Raw genomic sequence first — 21661 nt, 5'->3', positions numbered from 1 at the left:
AAGACTGAAATCATGTCACCCATCTTTTCTAACCACAATAGTATGAAACTAGAAATCAATTACAAGAAAAAAAATCTGTAAAGAATACAAATACATTGAGTATAAATAACAAGCTACTGAACAATGAATGATTCAACCAAAAAATCAAAGAGGAAATTAAAAAAATACATAGAGAACATGAAAATGAAAACACAACAGTCCAAAATCTTTGGGAAACAGCAAAAGCTGCTCCAAAAGAAAAGCTTATAGCAACACAAGGCTACCTCAAGAAACAAGAAAAATCTCAAGTAAACAAACTAACCTAACACTCAAAGGAGCTAGAAAAAGAACAAACAAGGTCCAATGCCAGTAGTATAAAGGAAATAATAAAGATTAGACCAGAAATAACTCAGAGACTTTAAAAACAATAGGACAGATCAATCAAACCAGGAGCTGGTTCTTGCAAAAGATCAAGAAAATTAATATACCTTTAGTCAGACTCATCAAGAGAGAGACTCCAATAAATAAAATTAGACTCCAATAAATTAAAATTAAAACAAGGAGAAATAACAACATCACAGAAATAAAAAGGTTTATAAGAGTATTATGAAAAATTATATGCCAACAAATTGGACAAGCTAGGAGAAATGGATAAATTCCTTCCAAAACTGAATCAGGAAGAAAGAAAATTTGAACATACTGATTACTGGCAGTAAAACTGAATCAGTAATGAAAAAAAAAACCTCCCCCAAAACATAAGCCCAGGACCAGATGGGTTTCCAGGTGAATTCTACCAAATATTTAAAGAAAAGTTAATACCTATTCTTCTCAATTTATCCAAAAAAAAATAGAAGAGGAAGGAAAGCTTCCAAATTCATTCTACTATGAGTCCAGCATTACTGTCATACCAAAACCAGATAAAGACACTACAAAAAAAGAAAACTAAAACCCAGTATCTCTAATGAACATAGATGAAAAAATCCTCAACAAAATATTAGAAAACTGAATCTAACAATAAATAAAAAAATCATTCACCACAATCATGGGGAATTTATTCCAGGGATGCAAAGGTGGTTCAAAATATTCATAAACCTATCAACATGATAGATCATATTAACAAAAGAAAAGATTAAAAACCATATATCATCTCAATAGATAAAAAAAAAAGCATTTGACAAAATCCAGTATCTGTTATGATAAAAACTCAACAATGGGGATCCTGGGTGACTCGGTTGTTAAGCACTCAACTTCGTCTCAGGTCATGATCTCATGGTGCATGAGTTTGAGCCCCGTGTCTGGCTCTCTGCTGACAGCACAGAGCCTGAAGCCCACTTTGAGTTCTGTGTCTCCCTCACTCTCTGCCCCTCCCCTGCTCATACTCTCTCTCTCAAAAATAAACATTAAAAAAAAAAACCTCAACAAAGCAGGTTTAGATGGAACATATCACAACATAATAAACACCATATATGAAAAATCCACAGTTAGCACCACACCCAATGGTGAAACATTGAAAGATACTCTCTAAAATCAGGAACAAGACAAGGATGTCCACTCTCACCACTATTATTCAACCCAGTATTGGAAGTCTTAGCTGCAGCAATCAAACAAGAATAAGAAATAAAAGGCATCCAAATTGGTAAGGAAGAAGGAAAACTTTTACTATGTGCAGATGACATATTATACATAGAAAACTAAAGACTCAACCAAAAAACTACTAGAATTGCCAAATGAATTTGGTAAAGTCACAGTATACAAAATATAAGGAAATCAGTTGTATTTCTATATACTAACAGCAGAAAAAGAAATCAGGGTGTGCCTGGGTGGGTCAGTCAGTTGAGTGTCTGAATCTTAATTTTGGCTCAGGTAACGATCCCAAGGTTGTAGGATCGAGCCCCATGTCAGGCTCTATGCTGAGCGTGGAGTCTGCTTGAGATTCTCTCTGTCCCTCTCTCTCCCTCTGTCACTGTCCTCTGCTCGTGAATGCTCTCTCTAAAATTAATTAGTTAATTAATTAAAAAAATGAAATTTAAAAAAGAGAAATTAAGAAAATCCCATTTACAATTGCACCAAAAAGAATAAAATACTGAGGAATACACTTAACAAGGAGGTGAAAGACTACTCTGAAAACTAAAAACCAATTATGAAAGGAAGAACTGAAGATGACAAAAATGGAAACATATTCCATGCTCATGGATTACAAGAATCCACACTGCTAAAATGTTTATACTACCCAAAGCAATCTACAGAGTCCATGCAATTTGTATCAAACTAACAACAGCATTTTTCACAGAACTAAAACAAAGAATTCTAAAATTTGTATGGAACTACAAAAGACCCTAAATAGGCAAAAGAACCCTGAGAATGAACAAAACTGGAGGTATCACAATCCCACATTTCAAGATATACTCAAAGCTATCCTTATCAAAATAGTGTGGGTACTGGCACAAAAACTGACACAAAGACCAATGGAACAGAATAGAGAACCTAGAAATAAACCCACACTTATATGGTCAATTAATCTATGACAAACGAGGCAATATACAATAGGAATGGCACCTGGCTGGCTCAGTCAGTTAAGCATCCAACTCTTAATTTCAGCTCAGGTCATGATCCCAGGATCGTGGGATCCAAGCCCACTATAGGGCCCACTACTGAGCGAGGACTGTTTAAGATTTTTTCTCTCTCTCCCCCCATCCCTCTCCTATGCTCTTGCTCTCTCTCTCTCTCAAATTAAAATAAGTTTTTTTAATTAAAAAAAAAACAGAATATGCAATGAGAGAGAGAGTCTCTTCAGTAAACAGTGTTGGGAAAACTGGACAGCTACATGCAAAAGCATGAAACTGGACCACTTTCTTATACCATACACAAAAATGAATTCAAAATGGATTAAAGACCTGTGAGACATGAAACTATAAAACTCCTAAAAGAAAAGATAGGCAGTAGTAACCTCTTGGACACTGGTCTTAACATTTTTATGGGTCTGTATCCTCAGGCGAGGGAAACAAAGGCAAAAATAAACTATTGAGACTATACAAAAAATAAAAAGCTTTTGCACAGCAAAGGAAACAATCAACAAAATAAAAAGACAATGCAGTGTATGGGAGAAGATAGTTTTGCAAATGATATATCCAGTAAGTGTTTCATAATCTAAAATATATAAAGAACTTCCTACAACTGAACACCAAAAAACCCCACAAATAATCTAATTAAAAAGTGGGCAGAGGACCTGAGAAGACATTTTTCCAAAGAGGACATACATGTCCAAGAGACATAAAAAGATGTTCAACATCATTCATTATCAGAGAAATGCAAATCAAAACCACAACGAGGTATTACCTCATACTTCTAGAATGGGCAAAATCAAAAAGACAAAAAAAATAGCAAGTGTTGGCAGGGATATACAGAAAGACAAACCCTCATGCACTGTTTGTGGGAATGCAAGCTGGTGCAGCCACTGTGGAAAACAGGATGGAGGTTCCTCAAAAAGTTAATAATAGAACTACCATATGATCCAGTAATTCCACTACTGGGTACCCAAAGAAAAGGAAAACACTAATTCAAAAATATATATGCACTCCTACGTTTAATGCAGCATTATTTATAATAGCCAAGATATGGAAGCAATCTAAGTTTCTATCCATAAATGAATGGATAAGGAAGATGCAGTATATACATACAATGGAATATTACTCAGCCATAAAAAAGAACAAGATCTTGCCATTTGCAACAACATGGATGTACCTAGAAGGTTAACGGTAAGTGAAATAAGTCAGACAAAGACAAACAGCATATGCACTCACATGTGCAATTTAAGAAAACAAAACAAAACAAGACAAAAAAATGGACTCTTCAATACAGAGAGTAAGCTGGTGGTTGCCAAACAGGAGGAGGGTGAGGGGATGAGTAAAACAGATAAAGAGGATTAAGAGTACACTTATGATGAGCACTGAGTAATGTATAGAATTATTAAATCTTTATACTGTACACCTGAAATTTATACTTCAATTTTAAAATTAAATTAATTAAATAAAATAAAACTATTTAAAAAAGAGATTTGCCCTATTTATTCCAAACATTCTTACTGAACACCTATCAAATGCAAGACATTATTCTAGGTGATAGGCATAATAGTGAACGAGGTCCCTGCCCTCAGGGAATTTACATTCTAGAAAAGGGGGAAAAGATAAATAATCTAATCTTAGAGGGTGATATGTACCATACAAATTAAAATATGGCAATATTAAAAAGAGTGGGTGGGGAACAGGGGAAGAGACAGGTATCTCTATAGTGAGGTAATGGAAGGCCTCTCTTATGTCAACATAACTGATAACTAATGATGAGAAAGAGCAGAGAAAGAAGACTCCAGAAGAAAAAACAGCAAGGCATCAAAGAAAGAATGATCTTAACAGAGTGAAGAAATAGAACAGAATGTATTGAAAGCAGAATGAGCCTAGATTCAGAGAATTAGTTAGAGTCTTAACTGAGTATAAGAGAGAGCCATTGTAAAGTTGTAAGTAGGGGAGTGACATTTTCCAATTTTTAATTTTAAAAGACTACCAAATTTTGTGGCAAACAGATACAAAAGCATTCAGAGTAAAAGTATTTTGGGAAGTTAGGTGGTCTGCAGGGAACGAGGGTGGCTCAGTCGGTTAAGCATTCAACTCTTGATTTTGGCTCAGGTCATCATCTCACAGTTCATGAGATCTAGCCCTGTGTCTGACTCTGCACCTGTCAGTGAAGAGCCTGCTTAATACTGTTTCTCCCTCTCTCTGCCTCTCCCCACTCACTGCATACACACTCTCTCTTCCTCAAAATAAATAAATAAAACTTTTAAGTATTTTATTATTTTTAAAATGTTTATTTATTTTTGAGAGAGAGAGAGAGAGAACGTGCAAGCAGGGGAGGGGAGAGAGAGAGGGAAATACAGAATCTGAAGCAGGCGCCAGTCTCTGAGCTATCAGTACAGAGCCCAATGCGGGGCTCAAACTCACAAAATGTGAGATCATGACCTGAGCCAAAGTTGGGCACTTACCGACTGAGCCACCCAGGTGCCCCCAAAAAACTTCTTAAAAAAAGAAGTTAGATGGTCTGAAATAGGGTCTGGAAAAGGGGATGAGTGGATGAATTTGGGATATATTTTGGAGACAGTTACCAATAGGGCTTAAGACTAGAGAAAATAAGAAAGAGGAATAACTGTGACCTGATTAAATGGATGAGAACACCACAACTGAGGAGGAAAGTGTTTTAAATCAAGATTTGTGTTTTATTCTGAGATTCCTACAGGCAGGATGAGTTACCCTGGAAGCAGATTCCCATATACAGTGGACTCTTGAACATGGGTTTGAACTGTGCAGGTGCACTTATAAGTGGACTTTTCTCAGTAAATACAGTCCAGCACTATAAATGTATTTTCTCTGCTTTATGATTTTCTTAACATTTTCTTTTTTCTTGCTTACTTTATGGTAAGAATACAGTATGTGATACACATAATAAAAAATAGGTATGCTAAGCAACAGTTTATGTTACTGGTAATGCTTAATGGTCAACAGGCCATTAGCAGTTAAGTTTTGGGGGAGTCAAAGTTATACATGCATTTTTGACTGTGCGGTATGAGGGGGTGGTCAGTGCCTCTAACCTCACATGGTTCTAAGGTCAACTTTACCTCAGAATTTAAATTAAAAATATTTTAAGTGTTTAGAATGCAGGCTAAAAATGTAACAACTGTCCTGTGAAGCATTCCAAAGAAATGTTAGTTCATACAGAGTTCAAAGACTTTGTTTATGGAAAAATAAAATACATACTGACCCAGAGCATGCAAACAAAAATGATATAAAATAATAATGCAAACTCTATCCCTATCATGGTCTTGAGTTTTTTGTTTCTGTTTTAAGTTTAAAAGGCATGTGTAGAGAAGAAACCATTTCTCCCCAAATATACTGTCTGAAATCCGAAATGTAAATTCTTTAGTTTAAAACCAAGGCACTCAAGATATCCAAAAGCAATAAAAATGAAAATACTAGGGGCACCTGGGTGGTTTAGTCACTTAAGCGTCTGACTCTTGATTTTGGCTCAGGTCATGATCTTACAGTTAGTGAGTTCGAGCCCCGTATTGGTCTCCACGCTGACAGCATGGAGCCTGCCTCGGATTCTCTCCCTCTCTCTCTTAAAATAAGTAAACTTGAAAAACTTTTAGTTAAAAAAAAATTAAAATACTAATTCCAGCTAAACCTACAGAATTAAAGGTATTCAGGTTTGTGGTAATTCACAAAATTACCACAAAAAATTTTTTTCATGCCTTCTGGACCAAGGTAAGATTGCCCTTTCTGGTCCACTTGTTCTTCTAGTCCACAACATACTTTTATGGTTTATAATCTAGAAAATGTATGTATTCTAAGGCAGGAGAGTTCAGAATAAATATATCAGCAATCTGAACAAAATGGCTATATCATCCTTTTAGGGAGAAGCAAGGTGGACCAAGGAACCCAACAGAAATAGAGCCAAAAGGTTGAACTCAGTGCTTTGTTCCACTTATTAACTGTCCAATATTTCCTATTCAATTGTGAAGCATCTGTGATACATCTATTATGTACTAGACAATCTAAAATACAGTTGTAAAATAGGACAGAGCTATCAACTGTTGTTATTTTGGTTTTCTTCAACCTTCCTGATAAGTTTTCAAATTCTAGTACTTCCTTTAAAATTAAGAAAAATTCTGGGGTGCCTGGGTGGCTCAGTTGGTTAAGAATCCGATTTCAGCTCGGGTCATGATCTCACGTTCATGAGATCGAGCCCCACATTGAGCTATGAACTGACAGTGTGGGGCCTGCTTGGGATTCTCTCACCCTCTCTCCCTGCTCCTGTCCCACCCCCAAAATAAATAAATACACTTAAAAAAAATCTTTAAAATCAAGAAAAATTTAGGAACAATCTTAATTTTGGATCCTCCATCTTCAATCACTACTCTACCTTCTATTATAACTAAATTATTCTCTTTTTAAAATATTGGTTGTTAGTCAAGTATTTTTAGCCTATCATGTGTCCTTAGGTTTTCATCTTAGTCATTTATTTCTCATTCCTTTCCCTATATTCCATGACAATATACTTTATCTCTACTGCCTAGTTGTACCTTCTTCATCTTCCTTGGCCTTATCTTCCTCTTTCCTGAAAATTAACTCTGAAAAACCTTCAAGGCTCAGTCTTAGGCCCTATCCACCTCTGTATCTTCAATCAGTTATTCGCAAATGATGAGCCATAAAATTAAATCTAACTCAGATCTCGAGTTCCTGATCTAAATATCCAACTGACTACCCTCCACAATCACCTCCTGCCTTAACATATCCAGATTCAAGTTATGATCTCAAAAACCAATGCTGCAAAATATTTTCTATTGTCCCCTATCTCAGTGAAGAGTGGCCACCATCCATCCAGTTACATGATCTAGAAACCTAAGACTTCATCCTTCACCACATCCTTTACCTCTGTCCATCATTATGTGCTCCCATTATATGTCCCCATACATTTCAAACAACTCCTACATCCATCTTCTTGTTTCCATCTCCACTATTATCACTATTACCTAGTCCACGCCTATCCTTTTTCAAGGGGATCAGTAGCCTCTTATTGGGGCCTTTCAAATCTACTCTCCTTCCCACAAATTCAGTCACTCTTCCCACTGCAGCAAATGTGGTCTCTTAAAAATTTAAATCTTTTTTTTTTTAATTTGAGAGAGACATGCGTGCACACACACATACATGTGAGTGGGGGAGGGGGGAGAGAGAGAGAAGTTTGGGGGGGGGGGGGAGATCCCAAGCAGGCTCCACACTCAGTGTGAAGCCTGGCAAGGGGCTCAATCCCACAACCCCAGGATCATGACCTGAGCCAAAATTAAGAGACCGACACTCAAATGACTGGCCACCTAGGTGCTCCTGCAAAATTTAAATCTTATAAAGTTATCCTAAGTAAGTCTTGCTTAAGACCCTTCAGGGGCTTCTTAGCTTTTTTAAGTTTATTTATTTTGAGAGAGAGAATGAGAACACAAACAGGAAAGGAACAGAGAAAGAAGGAAAGAGAATCCCAAGCAGGCTCCATCCACACTGTCAGCACAGAGCCCGCTGTGGGACTCAAATTCACTAATGGTGAGATCATGACCTGAACCAAAATCAAGAGTTGGATGCTTAACCAACTGAGCCACTGAGGTGCAAGGGGGTTCTTTCTGCTCTTGGGTAGGATAAAAGTCCAAATCCAATAAAAGGTCTGCAGATTCCTGCACTGTCTGGCTCCAATGCATCTCTAGTCTCATCTTATTCCATATTTCCCCCTCACTCTACACTTCATTTATAGAGACCTCCTTTCATTTTCTAGAACATTCCACACATGCTCCTTTCCATCACAGGGCTTTTGTGATGCTCTTCTCCTTTTCTGGAATACTTTATTCTCCCATGTGGCAGCCATAATAATGCCCCCCACCATGTCCATGTCCTAATCCCTAGAATTTGTGAATATATTACCTAACATGCCAAAAGGGACTTTGTGGATGTGATTAAGGATTTTGAGATTGGAAGATTATCCTGGATTACCCAGGTGAACCTAATGAATTCACAAGAGTCCTTATGAGAGGAAGGTAGGAGAGTCTGTGAGAGAAGGAGATGTGACAATGTAAGTAAAAGGTCAGGGTCACAGAGAGATCTGCAGATAAAGCAAGGGGCACTAATGAAGGTAGGTAGTCAGCCTCTAGAAGCTGGAAAAGGAAAGGAGGTGGAATGTCCCTTAAAGCAACAGAAGGAACACACCCTAGTCAACACACCGATTTTAGGACTTCTGGCCACCAACACTATAAGATAATAAACTTATGTTGATTTAAGTCACTGGGTTTGTGGAAATTTTTACAGCAGAATTAAGCAACTAAGAAACCCACCTTCACCACTGAATGACATATTTCACTGATTTCAGGTCAAATGCATTTTTAAGACTCCCCTGAAATCCTTAATTGAGGCAAATCCCCCTTTTATACATTATCAAGGTATCCTTTATATCACCAGTTAAAGTTGTAACTGTATAATTATTTACATAATTGATTATTTGACTCATGCATTCTCCCTTATTTAGATTGAAGCTCCACAACACTAGGAACTCCATCTAATTTTGTGTACCTAAGTACCTGGCAAAGTACCTGGCACATAGCAAGTACTCATGGATTTTTTAACCTGCTGTCCTCTACCCATCAGTAATGCCATTTTGGTAGGTAACCTATGGAGGGTCTTTTCTCAACCATCTTGCTTGGCACTAAATGGGCCCTAAATCTGAAGAGCAGGGAGTTTCTTCAACTCAAAGAAACTTTCTTCTATTACATATTTGCTTATTTCCTCTCTTCAGTCCCTTTGTTCTCTACTTCTGAAATTTCTAGTAGATGGATTATTAGAACTTTTGTATACCCCAATTCTTTGTGCCCTTTATGCAGCATTCCAGAACTACAATTATTCAACTTTCAGACTGCTAATCTGATCTTCAGCTGTATCTACTCTGCTTATCAGTCCATTTATATGTAAATTTTACATATAATCAATGAAATCAGAACACAGAGATTTCCAATCGATACTTTTACAACAGTCAGTTATGAACTAGCTTCTCATCCTTCTAAAATATATTATGTTTAATTTCTAAATTATATTGTGCTTGTTCTGCAAATTCAATTTCCTTTGAGTATTAAGTCATTCACGATGTGGGTTTCCTAAAATATTTTGTAATGCTAGTTGTACAATATGCCCTTTTACCTATCTGCACACACTGTATCTACTTATTGCAGCCTCCTCTGCAAATTTTGTGGGAGGATCTAGATGTGGTTTGGGGAGGGTGGGCTGGCAGTTTTTTTGTTCTTCACTAGGAATTCCAGCCCCTCTTTAGACAGTCAGTAGCCTTCCTGGAGCACTCTTCTCCCTGGAGCACTTAGGAAGACTTAGCTGGTCTGAGTGCTGTTCATTAATCAGCCTGACCACTGAAGAACAGAATTTGTAGCAAGAAGCAGTTTTTCTTTGATCTAAAAAAACAGAAGTTCTTAATATAAAGTCCCTAAAAAAGTTTTGGGAGTTCTACAAAATCCCAGAAATTACATACAAGATTACTTTTCTTATGTGCATTTTTCTAAGTAGAAGGTTTATAGCTTTCCTACAATATCCAAAGGGTTCTGTGACTCTAAAAATGTTAAGAACCAATGCTTAAGGATTTAGGAAGATTTTTAACATAAATCTGAGGGTTTTCTTGTTTTTATTTTCAAGTTTTCTGTGTTTTCTTCCTCTTAAAAATAGTGCTAGCTTAGTAAGAATGTTAACTAGTGGAGCTGCTTGACCAAGATTTCATTATATTTATATATGTTATGATAAAGTCATAAACAAATGGGATGGAACCATCTTCAAAAAGGATAAGAGAGAATGTTATATTCACAAAATAACAATGAGCTACTGCAGGAGAACTTATCAGAGGTTCTTTTTTTTTAATATTTATTTATTTTTGTGACCCAGTATGTGATCTATCTTGGAGAATGTTCCATGTGCACTCGAGAAGAAAGTATATTCTGTTGCTTTGGGATGCAGAGTTCTAAATATATCTGTCAAGTCCATCTGGTCCAATGTATCATTCAGGGCCCTTGTTTCTTTATTGATCCTGTGTCTAGATGATCTATCTATTGTTTAAGTGGAGTATTAAAGTCCCCTGCAATCACCACATTCTTATCAATAAGGTTGCTTATGTTTGTGATTGTTTTATATATTTGGGGGCTCCTGTATTTGGCGCATAGACATTTACAATTGTTAGCTCTTCCTGATAGATAGACCCTGTAATTATTATATAATGCCCTTCTTCATCTCTTGTTACAGCCTTTAATTTAAAGTCTAGTTTGTCTGATATAAGTATGGCTACTCCAGCTTTCTTTTGGCTTCCAGTAGCATGATAGATAGTTCTCCCTCCCCTGACTTTCAATCTGAAGGTGTCCTCAGGTCTAAAATGAGACTCTTATAGACAGCAAATAGATGGGTCTTGTTTTTTTATCCATTCTGATACCCTATGTCTTTTGGTTGGAACATTTAGCCCATTTACATTCAGTGTTATTATTGAAAGATATGGGTTTAGAGTCATTGTGATGTCTGTAGGTTTCATGCTTGCAGTGATGTCTCTGGTACTTTGTGGTCCTTGGAACATTTCACTCACAGAATCCCCCTTAGGATCTCTTGTAGGGCTGGTTTAGTGGTGATGAATTCCTTCAGCTTTTGTTTGTTTGGGAAGACCTTCCTCTCTTTCTATTGTGAATGACAGACTTGCTGGATAAAGGATTCTTGGCTGCATATTTTTTCTGTTCATCACATTGAAGATTTCCTGCCATTCCTTTCTGGCCTGCCAAGTTTCAGAAGATAGATCGTCACTAGTCTTATCAGTCTCCCTTTATATGTTAGAGCGTGTTTATCCCTAGCTGCTTTCAGAATTTTCTGTTTATCTTTGTATTTTGCCAGTTTCACTATGATATGTCACGTGGAAGATCAATTCAAGTTACGTCTGAAGGGAGTTCTCTGTGCCTCTTGGATTTCATTGCCTGTTTCCTTCCCCAGATCAGGGAAGTTCTCAACTATGATTTGTTCAAGTACACCTTCAGCCCCTTTCTCTCTCTCTTCCTCTTCTGGAATCCCTATTATACGGATATTGTTGTACTTGATTGCATCACTTAGTTCTCTAATTCTCCCCTCATACTCCTGGATTTTTTATCTTTTTCTCAGCTTCCTCTTTTTCCATAATTTTATCTTCTAATTCACCTATTCTCTCCTCTGCCTCTTCAATCCGAGCTGTGGTCGCCTCCATTGTATTTTGCACCTCATTTAGAGCATTTCTTTAGCTCCTCATGACTGTTTCTTAGTCCCTTGATCTCTGTAGTAATAGATTCTCTGCTGTCCTCTATACGTTTTTCAAGCCCAGCGATTAATTTTATGACTATTATTCTAAATTCATGGTCCGTTATATTGCTTAAATCGTTTTTGATCAATTCATTAGCTGTCGCTACTTCCTGGAGTTTCTTTTGAGGAGAATTCTTCTGTTTCGTCATTTTGGATAGTCCCTGGAGTGTGTGGAACTGCGGGACACTTCCCCTGTGCTGTCTGGAGTAACTTGTGTTGGTGGGCGGGGCTGCAGTCAGATCTAATATCTCTCCCCAGCCCACCACTGGGGCCACAGTCAGACTGGTGTGTACCTTATCTTCCCCTCTCCCAGGAGTAGGACTCACTCTGATGTGGTGTGGCCCCTGTCTGGGCTACCTGCACACTGCCAGGCTTGTGGTGCTGCTTTGATGGGATCTGGCCTATTAGCCACGGTGGATCCACAGGTGCACAGGGGCGGGAGGGGCAGGCTTAGCTCGCTTTGCCATCGGTGGTTCCCTGTGGGAGGGGCCCTGCAGCACCAGGAGGGAGGCAGAACTGTAGGAGGGATGGATCCACAGAAGCACAGTGTTGGGTGTTTGCTCGGTGCAAGCAAGTTTGGTGACGGGAACTTGTTCCCTTTGGGATTTTGGCTGGGGGATGGGAGAGGGAGATGGCACTGGCCAGCACCTTTGTTCCCCACCGAGCTGAGCTCTGTCTTCCAGGGCTCAACACCTCTCCCTCCCGATGTCCTCCCGCCCTCCTGCTCTCCAAGCAGAGCTGCTGACTTTTAACATTCCAGATGTTAAGTCCCGCTGGCTGTCAGAACTCACACAGTCTGGCCCCTCCGATTTTGTAAGCCAAACTCAGGGGCTCTGCCTTGCTGGGCAGGCTTCCCCTCCACCCTGTTTATTTATTTTTGAGAGACAGAGAGAGAGAGAGAGAGAGAGAGGGCAGGGGAGGAGCAGGGAGAGAGGGAGACACAGAATGTGAAGCCGGCTCCAGGCTGTGAGCTGTCAGCACAGAGCCCAATGAGGGGCTTGAACTCACGAGTAGTCTCAAGATCATGACCTGAGCCGAAGTCAGGCGTTTAACCAACTGAGCCACCCAGGAGCCCCTCCTTGAACCTATTAGAGGTTCTAAAGTCTTAAATGACTTTAAAAATACTCGCACTTTCTTTTCATTTGATATTCTTATTAATGAAGGTATCCTCTAAACCAACAAATGTACTGAATGGCTGAGACATCTGACCCAAATAGTGATTGTTCAAGGGAGAGACAAAATATCAACTTCAGAAATAATTAATGATCAATGTTCTAAGGAAAATAATTTAGAGTACACTACACATCTTGTTAGTCTTTGCACATCCAGTACCTGCTGGATAAATATTTAGTGAATCAATAAAGAAATGGAAAAATGATTTAGTTTTAACCTAATATTTTAAGAATTATCACTTCCTTAGGAAGATTGTAAATGATTCATAAAGTAGAAAGATAGCAGAAAAAAAAGACAAATATAAAAGCTTATGCTAATAATATGGTAAATGCAACACACAAAAGTAAAATACCTAAGAATCCTATTGAATCAAAAGCAGATTAAATCAACTTTTCAAAAACATTATCACAAAGATATCTTTGTGTATCTATTAGGTAATGGTTTTGTCATTTGTCAAAGACTTATTAGGGGAGCAAAATGATATTTTGGTCTCTACATTTTAAAATCTCCAAAGAAAAGATAAACAAGATCAAAATAAAAGAATAAAAATCATAAAAAAATGGTAAAGAGGGCCCACAAGAAAAATTCAAGAAGCTCTGGTGGTTCTAACAAAAGGAATAAATATGCAATAACTACCTTTTCATATATTAGAAAAAAAGCAGGGCGCCTGGGTGGCTCAGTTGGTTAATCATTTGACTTTGGTGTAGATCACGACATCATGGTTGGTGAGTTCCAGCCCTGCATCAGGTAAACTTGAGCCCTGCTTCAGGTGAGCTCTGCTTCTCTCTCTCTCCCTCCCTCCCTCCCTCCCTCCCTTTCTCTCTGTCTTCTGCCCCTCATGGTATTCTCCCTCTCTCTCTGCCCCTCGCTCACTGGTACCCTCAATCTCTCTCAAAAAAAAAAAAAAAAAAAAAGGCAAACCAAAGTATTTCTATTACTGTATGAAAGGTTAAACAAAAGTTTATATATGCCTTCTAGCTAAGAAAAAGCAGGGGCAAACATAAGAAAACCTCTCTTGAAAAGACTGAAGAGCTATTAATGTTGAAAGATGATAAAAGAAACAAAGTCATCTCTCTACATCTAAAATTTTGAAAACTGAAAAATTAAAAAGGTTAAACATTTTTCTGCCTGGAGATGGGGCTTAAACCAGATTTCTCGTGACTGTTTTCAGTTCTACAGTCTGATCTATGGAGAAAAATGTCCAACTCCTTTCAACGTAAAAGAGGCCTAAGTTACTACGCATAGAGAAGGAATTTTTCTTTTTTGACCTGCCAGGTTTCTAATGGTCAATGTTATATCCCAAGATCCAATTAAAACCAGCAGTACAACCACAGTAAGGAACAAAATAAGCATACCTCCTGTTCTTCCATTACCAATCTGCAGAGCAGGCTGAAGGCTTCTTTCATTTTGCAATAAATGAGGCAAATGATAATAAATGCTTGGCACTTGAAGAGATTTTTTGCTTGTTAACTCCTTTAATAGCTTTAGGGTATTATCTAAAACAAAAAAGCAAAATTAATGCACAGGGTCACCTTACTTACAGAAATTGCTGATTTCGCAAATACAGCAGTAAACATTTATGAGAACTAGAACTAAAGAATTTTCTTTCCTGATTTCATACTTTGGTAAACAAGATCTCCCTTTAAAATGAAAAAGACACTTCTTCAGCCAGAGTCTCAGAGTCTGATGCTGACAGCACTTGAAGGAAGCTAAAAAGGTCAACCAAAGTACCAGGAGAAGGTAGAAGGCTTTCATCACTTGCTATTGTAATGGTTCAGAATTTAGGCCCTGCAGAACACACACTAATAAACATGCTACCCGTTGGGGTGCCTGGGTGGCTCAGTCGGTTGAGTGTCCAACTTCAGCTCAGGTCATGATCTCACACTCCGTAAGTTCGAGCCCCATGTCGGACTCTGTGCTGACAGCACAGAGCCTGGAGCCCGCTTCAGATTCTGTGTCTCCCCTCTCTCTGTCCCTCCCCTGCTCATGCTCTGTCTCTCTCTGTCTCAAAAATAAATAAATAAATAAATAAATAAATAAATAAATAATTTTTTAAACATGCTACCCGTTTATGAAAACGTAGTAAGCACATTCACCACCCATAATTTTCTCTTTCCTTATGCTATTCTATTTTACCAAATTTTCAAATGGAAGATTTTTTTTTCAAAGAAATTCAAGTACAGTAATTTAAACAGCACAATTTAAGACAGATCCTAACTTTCAAATCATTTTCCAGTTTTTCTTGGAGGAATTAATGAATCTTTTAATATAACATGAAATAAAAACTCTGATCTGGTAGGCAACATTTTAAAATCCCAACAGTAATTTAACATTTTAAATATGGAAGTCAGCAATAAGGTCTTAAAGCTTCAAAAAAGATTTCATGTGAAACAATATGAAGACTCCATTAAAAATGTAAGAACCAAAAATTCACCAAAAACTGCAAATGACTGTGATATGTTTAATGAAATTAATGTTTAATCTTATAAGTAAAGAAACAATTATAAATTACAAGGCACCAATTTCAATCTATCAAGTTGGCAGATTAAATAATGCTATTAAATTTTGGTGATAATCTGATATATGTTACAGCTATTCAAGACAGCATCAAAAACCCTAAAACATTTCTGTCTTATTACTCACTCAATCATTTCCCTTTTAGGAATTTTACTTTCATGCTCTCAATAAATATTTAGCAATCATCTACTTTGTCCCAGCCACTGTGTCATGTGTTTGGAAATCAACAGACATTAAAACATAGATCCTTGTTTTTAAGGAAGTCATAATCTAATAAAAGTAACTTAAGGGCTACCAGAAATGTGACCAAGTTATACATAAAGACATCCATCACAGAGTTATAAACTAGGGAGAGAAAATAACACAGAAAAATCTTATTTGCCTAATAGTAAAATTGTTTAATATATTATGGTATATGGTTAACTGACAAAAGGCGATTAAAAATGGTATTTTTGAAAAATATTAAATGACACAATAAATGCTAATAGCATAATTTCAAAAGTAAAAATCAGGCTATAACAATTACAATTTTGAAGATAAACTTGCATGGAAAAAAGACTAGAAGGAAATGAAAAATGTTAAGAGAAATCATTCGACAGCAGGCTTATGGGTGATTTTTTATTATCTATCCCATCCCATACTTTTAAGTGTTATTTTGCCACAACACAAATTTCACAATCAGGAGGGGAAGACAGAACATGAAAATTCAAAGGTAAGGTAATGTAGTGGAGTGCCTGGGTTGGTTAAGCATCCAACTTTGGCTCAGGTCATGATCTCACGGTTCAAGGGTTCAAGCCCTGCGTGAGCTCTGTGCTGACAGCTCAGAGCCAGGAGCCTGCTTTGGATTCTGTGTCTCCCTCTCTCTCTGCCCCTCCCCTGATCACACTCTCTCTTTCTCTCAAAAATAAACATGAAAAAAAGTTTGTTTTTTTTTTAAATAAGGTTAGGTAGTGAATCTAAAGACAAGAAGAATAAATGGTAAAAGATGATGCTAAATGAAAAGGTATATTAATCTTGAAAGATTTATGTGTAAAAACACATTTATGTGTGTAAAAACACAAAGTTAAATTTTAATTTCATTTGGAATATATTTTTGAAGAGATCTGGGTTTTTGCTCTAGTTGGTGAAATTTACACAACTGAAATCTAAATCAATTATTACTCTCTTAAAATCAAACTTAGCAATTAATAAAAATTGTTTTATAATTTACCATTATACAAAGTTTTGTGCGATGTTTCTCTCTGAAAAGAGTAATATATGCTGGTTGATAAGCTACTTTATACAACTTTCAAATAAATTATTTCACATAACCCTTTGAAAACATAACTTTTATGAAACTAAAAATATCATTTGTACCTGAAAACTTATTTAATGCATCCTTACTTCCATTTGTTTCTGCTCCTACACGCTTGAACTGCTGTACAATGGCATTTAATTCAGAAGAGCGCTGCGAGATTCTATGTTCAGCTATACGAAGACGTTCTTTCAAGGCAAGAAACTCTCGTTGATAAGCAATCAGTTTTTCTAGAAGCAAAACCAAAGGTTTTTAATATATTTCTTTAAAAAAAGAAGAAACATAAGACATAACTGTAAGATTAGAAATTTTAAAGTCACATTTTTCAGAAAGATGTTCATTTATGTATTGAGACAGAACTGAAAAAAGAGCCCCAACCACTTATACATAGCAAAGCTACAACTAACCCTAATGCTCTTAATATCTGTAAGAATGCAAACACTTTCTACTTAGTCTTTCAGAAATGTAAAGACAGGGAGAAAAAGGACAAAGTTTCTAGAATTAACATTTCAGGCATACTACTAACATCATTTCTCAAAAGGTTCAAACAAATATAAAGACCTTATTTGTATTAAGATAGAGAGATGAAGTATTGAAACTGATAATATAATTAATAAAATGAATATTATCTCTTCTATAGCATTATCATTAATTTCTATAGGCTTTTTCCTCTGTACTTCCAATTCTGCAAAGATTTCCCTAGGCCAGACTTTGGTCAAATTCCTGATTCCTAGGGGCGCCTGGGTGGCTCAGTCGGTTAAGTGTCCAACTTTGCCACAGGTCATGATCTCCTGGTCAGTGGGTTCAAGTTCTGCGTTCAGCTCTGTGCTGACAGCTCACAGCCTGCTGCCTGCTTTGGATTCTGTGTCTCCCTTTCTCTCTGCCCCTCCCCCACTCATGCTCTGTCTCTCTCTCTCAAAAATAAACAAACATTACAAAAAAAAATTTTTTTAATTCCTTATTTCTAAAACTTCTTATTAGGCAGGTGTAAAATGACTCCAGTTAACAGTCATCCATTTTAATTTGAGACAATCACAGGTCAGGAAAACCTGGTTTGGGAAATAAAAGTGGATTTCATGAGGATAAATGCAGGCATTGAAACAACAGTATCAGACAGCTCAGAGACAAAGTGCACAGTGAGACGATGCCTAAGGACTGAATCTGACATCAAAATCTAAGAGATGGTGGAGGACAAACCATTCATTAATTTTGATCAGCAATGCTGAAAGGTAGTTGAGGGATATAGGAGTAGTATGAGCAATTTCTACAAACTCATTAAACTAAGAGAAACCAGAACAATGGTTTTCAACTTCTGTATCAAGCTGGATAATCCAAGGTTACTATTTTGATATCTAAACAAAACACACCTTAGAAAGACTACTTTTTATTTAATATTATTATCTCTGCCTTCTTCAAGGACAGACTCAATAAGAAACAGACCTAAAAAAAAAATAAATCTGCACGGTTATAAAGATATTCTTAACAACAGGCAATTATCTTGTTCCTTGTCCCTTAAACAAAAGCTCACACAATAAACATCTCTTCAGAATTCTGTGTCAGGGAAAAAAAGTCTGCCCTGCTCAATTGTCATTCTTCCATACATTGAACAATCACCATATAAGCAGCTATATTCTCCTTAACTTGCTGGCTTTAGGAGGGAAGAAAGGAAAAAGAAGGCTGTGATTAGGAGGGGCACATAAGGAGCTTCAGAGTGCCAGCTAGGTCCTATTGACTGCTCTGGGTAGTGGTTCAAAAAAATTCATCACTATACATTCATAGTTTAGGCGCATGTCCGTATGCATATATTCATAATAAAAGAAATGTTAAAAAGATACTATTCACAAACACAAAACTATAAACAATTATACTCTAACAAAAACTAAAAGAATTGTAACAAGAGATATGCAAGATTCATATGATGGGGGCACCTGGGTGGCTCCGTCGGTGAAGCGTCCGACTTCAGCTCAGTTCATGATCTTGCAGTTTGTGAGTTTGAGCCCTGCATCGGGCTCTGTGCTGACAGCTCAAAGCCTGGAGTCTGCTTCAGATTCTGTGTCTCCCTCTCTGTCCCTAACCTGCTCACACTCTCTGTCTTTTAAAAGTAAAGAAGCATTAAAAAATTTTTATAAGATTCATATGATGAAAACTACAAACCCTTTACTGAAACCTCTAATGGAAGAGTTAACGAAGTCATCTCTCAATCCTAAGCGAGAAGATTCAAACTTGTAAAAAAAAAAAAAAAAAAAGATAAATTCTACCCTAAGTTTAATTATAAATTCAATATCTTTCAAAAGAACACTGAAACTTTTTTGGTATATGACTTTTGACACGTGACTCAAATTCATCTACAGGAGAGATGTTTCTGAAGAGTCAAAACAAACAATAAATAAATAAATAATAAAGGGGAATATGCCCTGAGATCAGAACACACTAGAAGGCTACAGGAATTAAAACAGTGTAGACTGCCAGGTCTGGATAGTGTGGATAAGGGCCAATTACACCAAGCAGGCTGTGTCCAAAATTAGCATGAGTAAAATTCCTCTCAGTTCTTCCCTCTTTACATGAGCAATTTAAAATCCTCTTCTTAACACTTACACAGTGCTGAGATAGTGGTTTCTTGACATCATCTGCCCAAAAGAGAATTAGAACTCTCTGGAGAAGTAACTTTAAGATGAACCTGAAACAATTTGGTGTAAACTAAGAAAATGTTATTTACAAAAAGACAGGATTTGTCAAAAGGGCACAGCATGGTACTTAATGGGCCCCTATTGGCCAAATTAGAGACAACTTAAGCACCAAAACAAATATTGACAGTAATAGCTTATAACCTATTGAATAAAATAAGAATCCATGACCTCATATAAATAATAAATGAGGGGCACCTGGATGGCTCAGTCAGTTAAGAATCCAATTCCTGATTTAGGCTCAGGTCATGATCTCATGGTTTATTGGATCAAACCCCGCGTCTGGCCCTGTGCTCTCAGCTCTCAACCCCTGCTTTGGGTTCTCTCTCTCCCTTTCCCTCTGCCCGTCCCCTGCTCTCTCACTCAAAATAAACATTAATAAAATAATAAACAAAAATTAACAGGTGAGGGAGATGTGTTTCTTTTAGTAGAATGCAAGCTAATAAATGTAGAAGGAATGATGGATGTTGGAAAATTACCATTTTACAACTATCATAGCAATAACTGATTCAGGCAAGAATCAAAAATGGATGCTAAAACCAGCAGATCAAAGTTTTCTGAGGAACAAATGGGGTATGTATGTCACCTCAGGGTATCTCCCTACAAAGTACTTATTAATTTACAAAAGGAAAAATATGCTAACTTTACTATGAAGAAACCTGCCAGATATCTAACTTACGTGATCAAAGTTCATGTCAGCACCCAGAAAACAGATACAACGTGCCTCTGATATGATGCACAGAGGACACACCTCATTTATGTGGCATTCCTGCCAAAAAATGCATGATCTGAATCTAATCTCAAGGAAACATCACACACAGCCAAACTGAGAGATAATGTACAAAACAAAAAGCTTGTATTATAAAAAATGTCAAGGTCATCAAAGACAAAGGCTTACTAGGAACTATCACAGATTAAGAGACTAAAGGAGTCATGACAACAAAATGCAAAGCACAGCCATGGACTGAATCCTAGACCGGACAAACTAAATGCTACAAAGAACATTACCGGAAAAAATAACAGAATATACAGTAGATACTGTGCCAATGTTAAATTCCCTAAGTATGATCCTTATACTGTAGTACTTAAACAGAATTCCTTGTTCCTAGGAAATAAACATTAAATTATTTAGGGGTAAAAAGGCATGATTTCTGTAATTTACTCCCAAATGGTTCTGAAAAGAAACTATCAACAAATTGATAGAAAGGTTATGTTCCTAACAGATGATATGTATAGAAAAGTCATTTTGTACTACCCTTGTAACTCTTCTTCAGTTGAAACTTTTTTAAAAATAAGTTTTCAAGGGCCTCCTTAAAGTCGGTTAAGTGTCTGACTTCGGCTCAGGTCATCATCTCACAGTTCATGAGTTGGAGACCCGCATCAGGCTCTCTGCTATTGGCATGGAGCCTGCTTCGGATCCTCTGTACCCCTCTCTCTCTGCCCCTCCCCTCCCCCTCTCTCAACATAATTAAATAAACTTAAAAATGTAAGTTTTTAAAAAGTAAGCAGGAGGGACCGGATGACATACAGGTTAGGTCTTTTAGCAGCTCTTGAGTGGGAAGATGGGATATGGACTTGAGGGCAGTCTCTGTCCCTACATTTTCTTGGTACTTTTTGAAACCAACTTCCCAGAGGCCAGCTTCACCAAGTAAAGAGAGTAACCAGTACCAATGGATAAATACTCCCAACCCTAATTCCAAAGTGCTGTCCTGCTTTCAGATGACCTGGCCATGCTTGTGAAAAGATCCCTTGGGCCCATGAAGTACTGGATAGAGTCCTAAGTATATTCTTTCAGGGCCAGATACTACTGCTGCTCTTAGCCCAAAGTCCACAGCTATGAAAGGGTTCCAATTGGGTCATTTCCCATCTCTCACATCCATCCTTTGTTTCTAACTCCACCCTTCCGCATTCAAAGGGTTCTCTCCATGACATCAGAGCAAGTCCATACTCCAGCCAGAAAGCCATGTCAGTGAAAAAGAGTATGTGTGGTGTAAAGCCTTGAGCTAGTCCTGCCAGGAATACCACAGAACGCTGTTGGCTCCTCCAAACGGAAAGGAGTTACATATGATCTTTACACAGCC

General features: G+C 37.3%; 1 protein-coding gene across 5 annotated transcripts in view; it reads right to left on the bottom strand.

Annotated features, from left to right (window-relative positions):
- MGAT4A (alpha-1,3-mannosyl-glycoprotein 4-beta-N-acetylglucosaminyltransferase A) overlaps nucleotides 1-21661 on the bottom strand; it is a 116687-nt gene that overhangs the window by 56800 nt on the left and 38226 nt on the right. For 4 of the 5 annotated variants that reach the window (XM_047851277.1, XM_047851279.1, XM_047851278.1 and 1 more), the window contains exons 3-4: nucleotides 16959-17126; nucleotides 14441-14581 (exon numbers count right to left, since the gene is read on the bottom strand). In XM_047851277.1, the coding sequence (XP_047707233.1) occupies nucleotides 14441-14581; nucleotides 16959-17126 (309 nt within the window). The remainder of the gene's footprint in view (nucleotides 1-14440; nucleotides 14582-16958; nucleotides 17127-21661) is intronic. The other variant, XM_047851280.1, reaches the window with a different exon arrangement.

The sequence above is a fragment of the Prionailurus viverrinus genome, chromosome A3 (assembly GCF_022837055.1).
Source record: "Prionailurus viverrinus isolate Anna chromosome A3, UM_Priviv_1.0, whole genome shotgun sequence".
NCBI classification, from domain to species: Eukaryota; Metazoa; Chordata; class Mammalia; order Carnivora; family Felidae; genus Prionailurus; species Prionailurus viverrinus.
The sequence above is the reverse complement of the archived record's forward strand: the minus strand, read 5'-3'. Positions and strand labels throughout refer to the sequence as shown.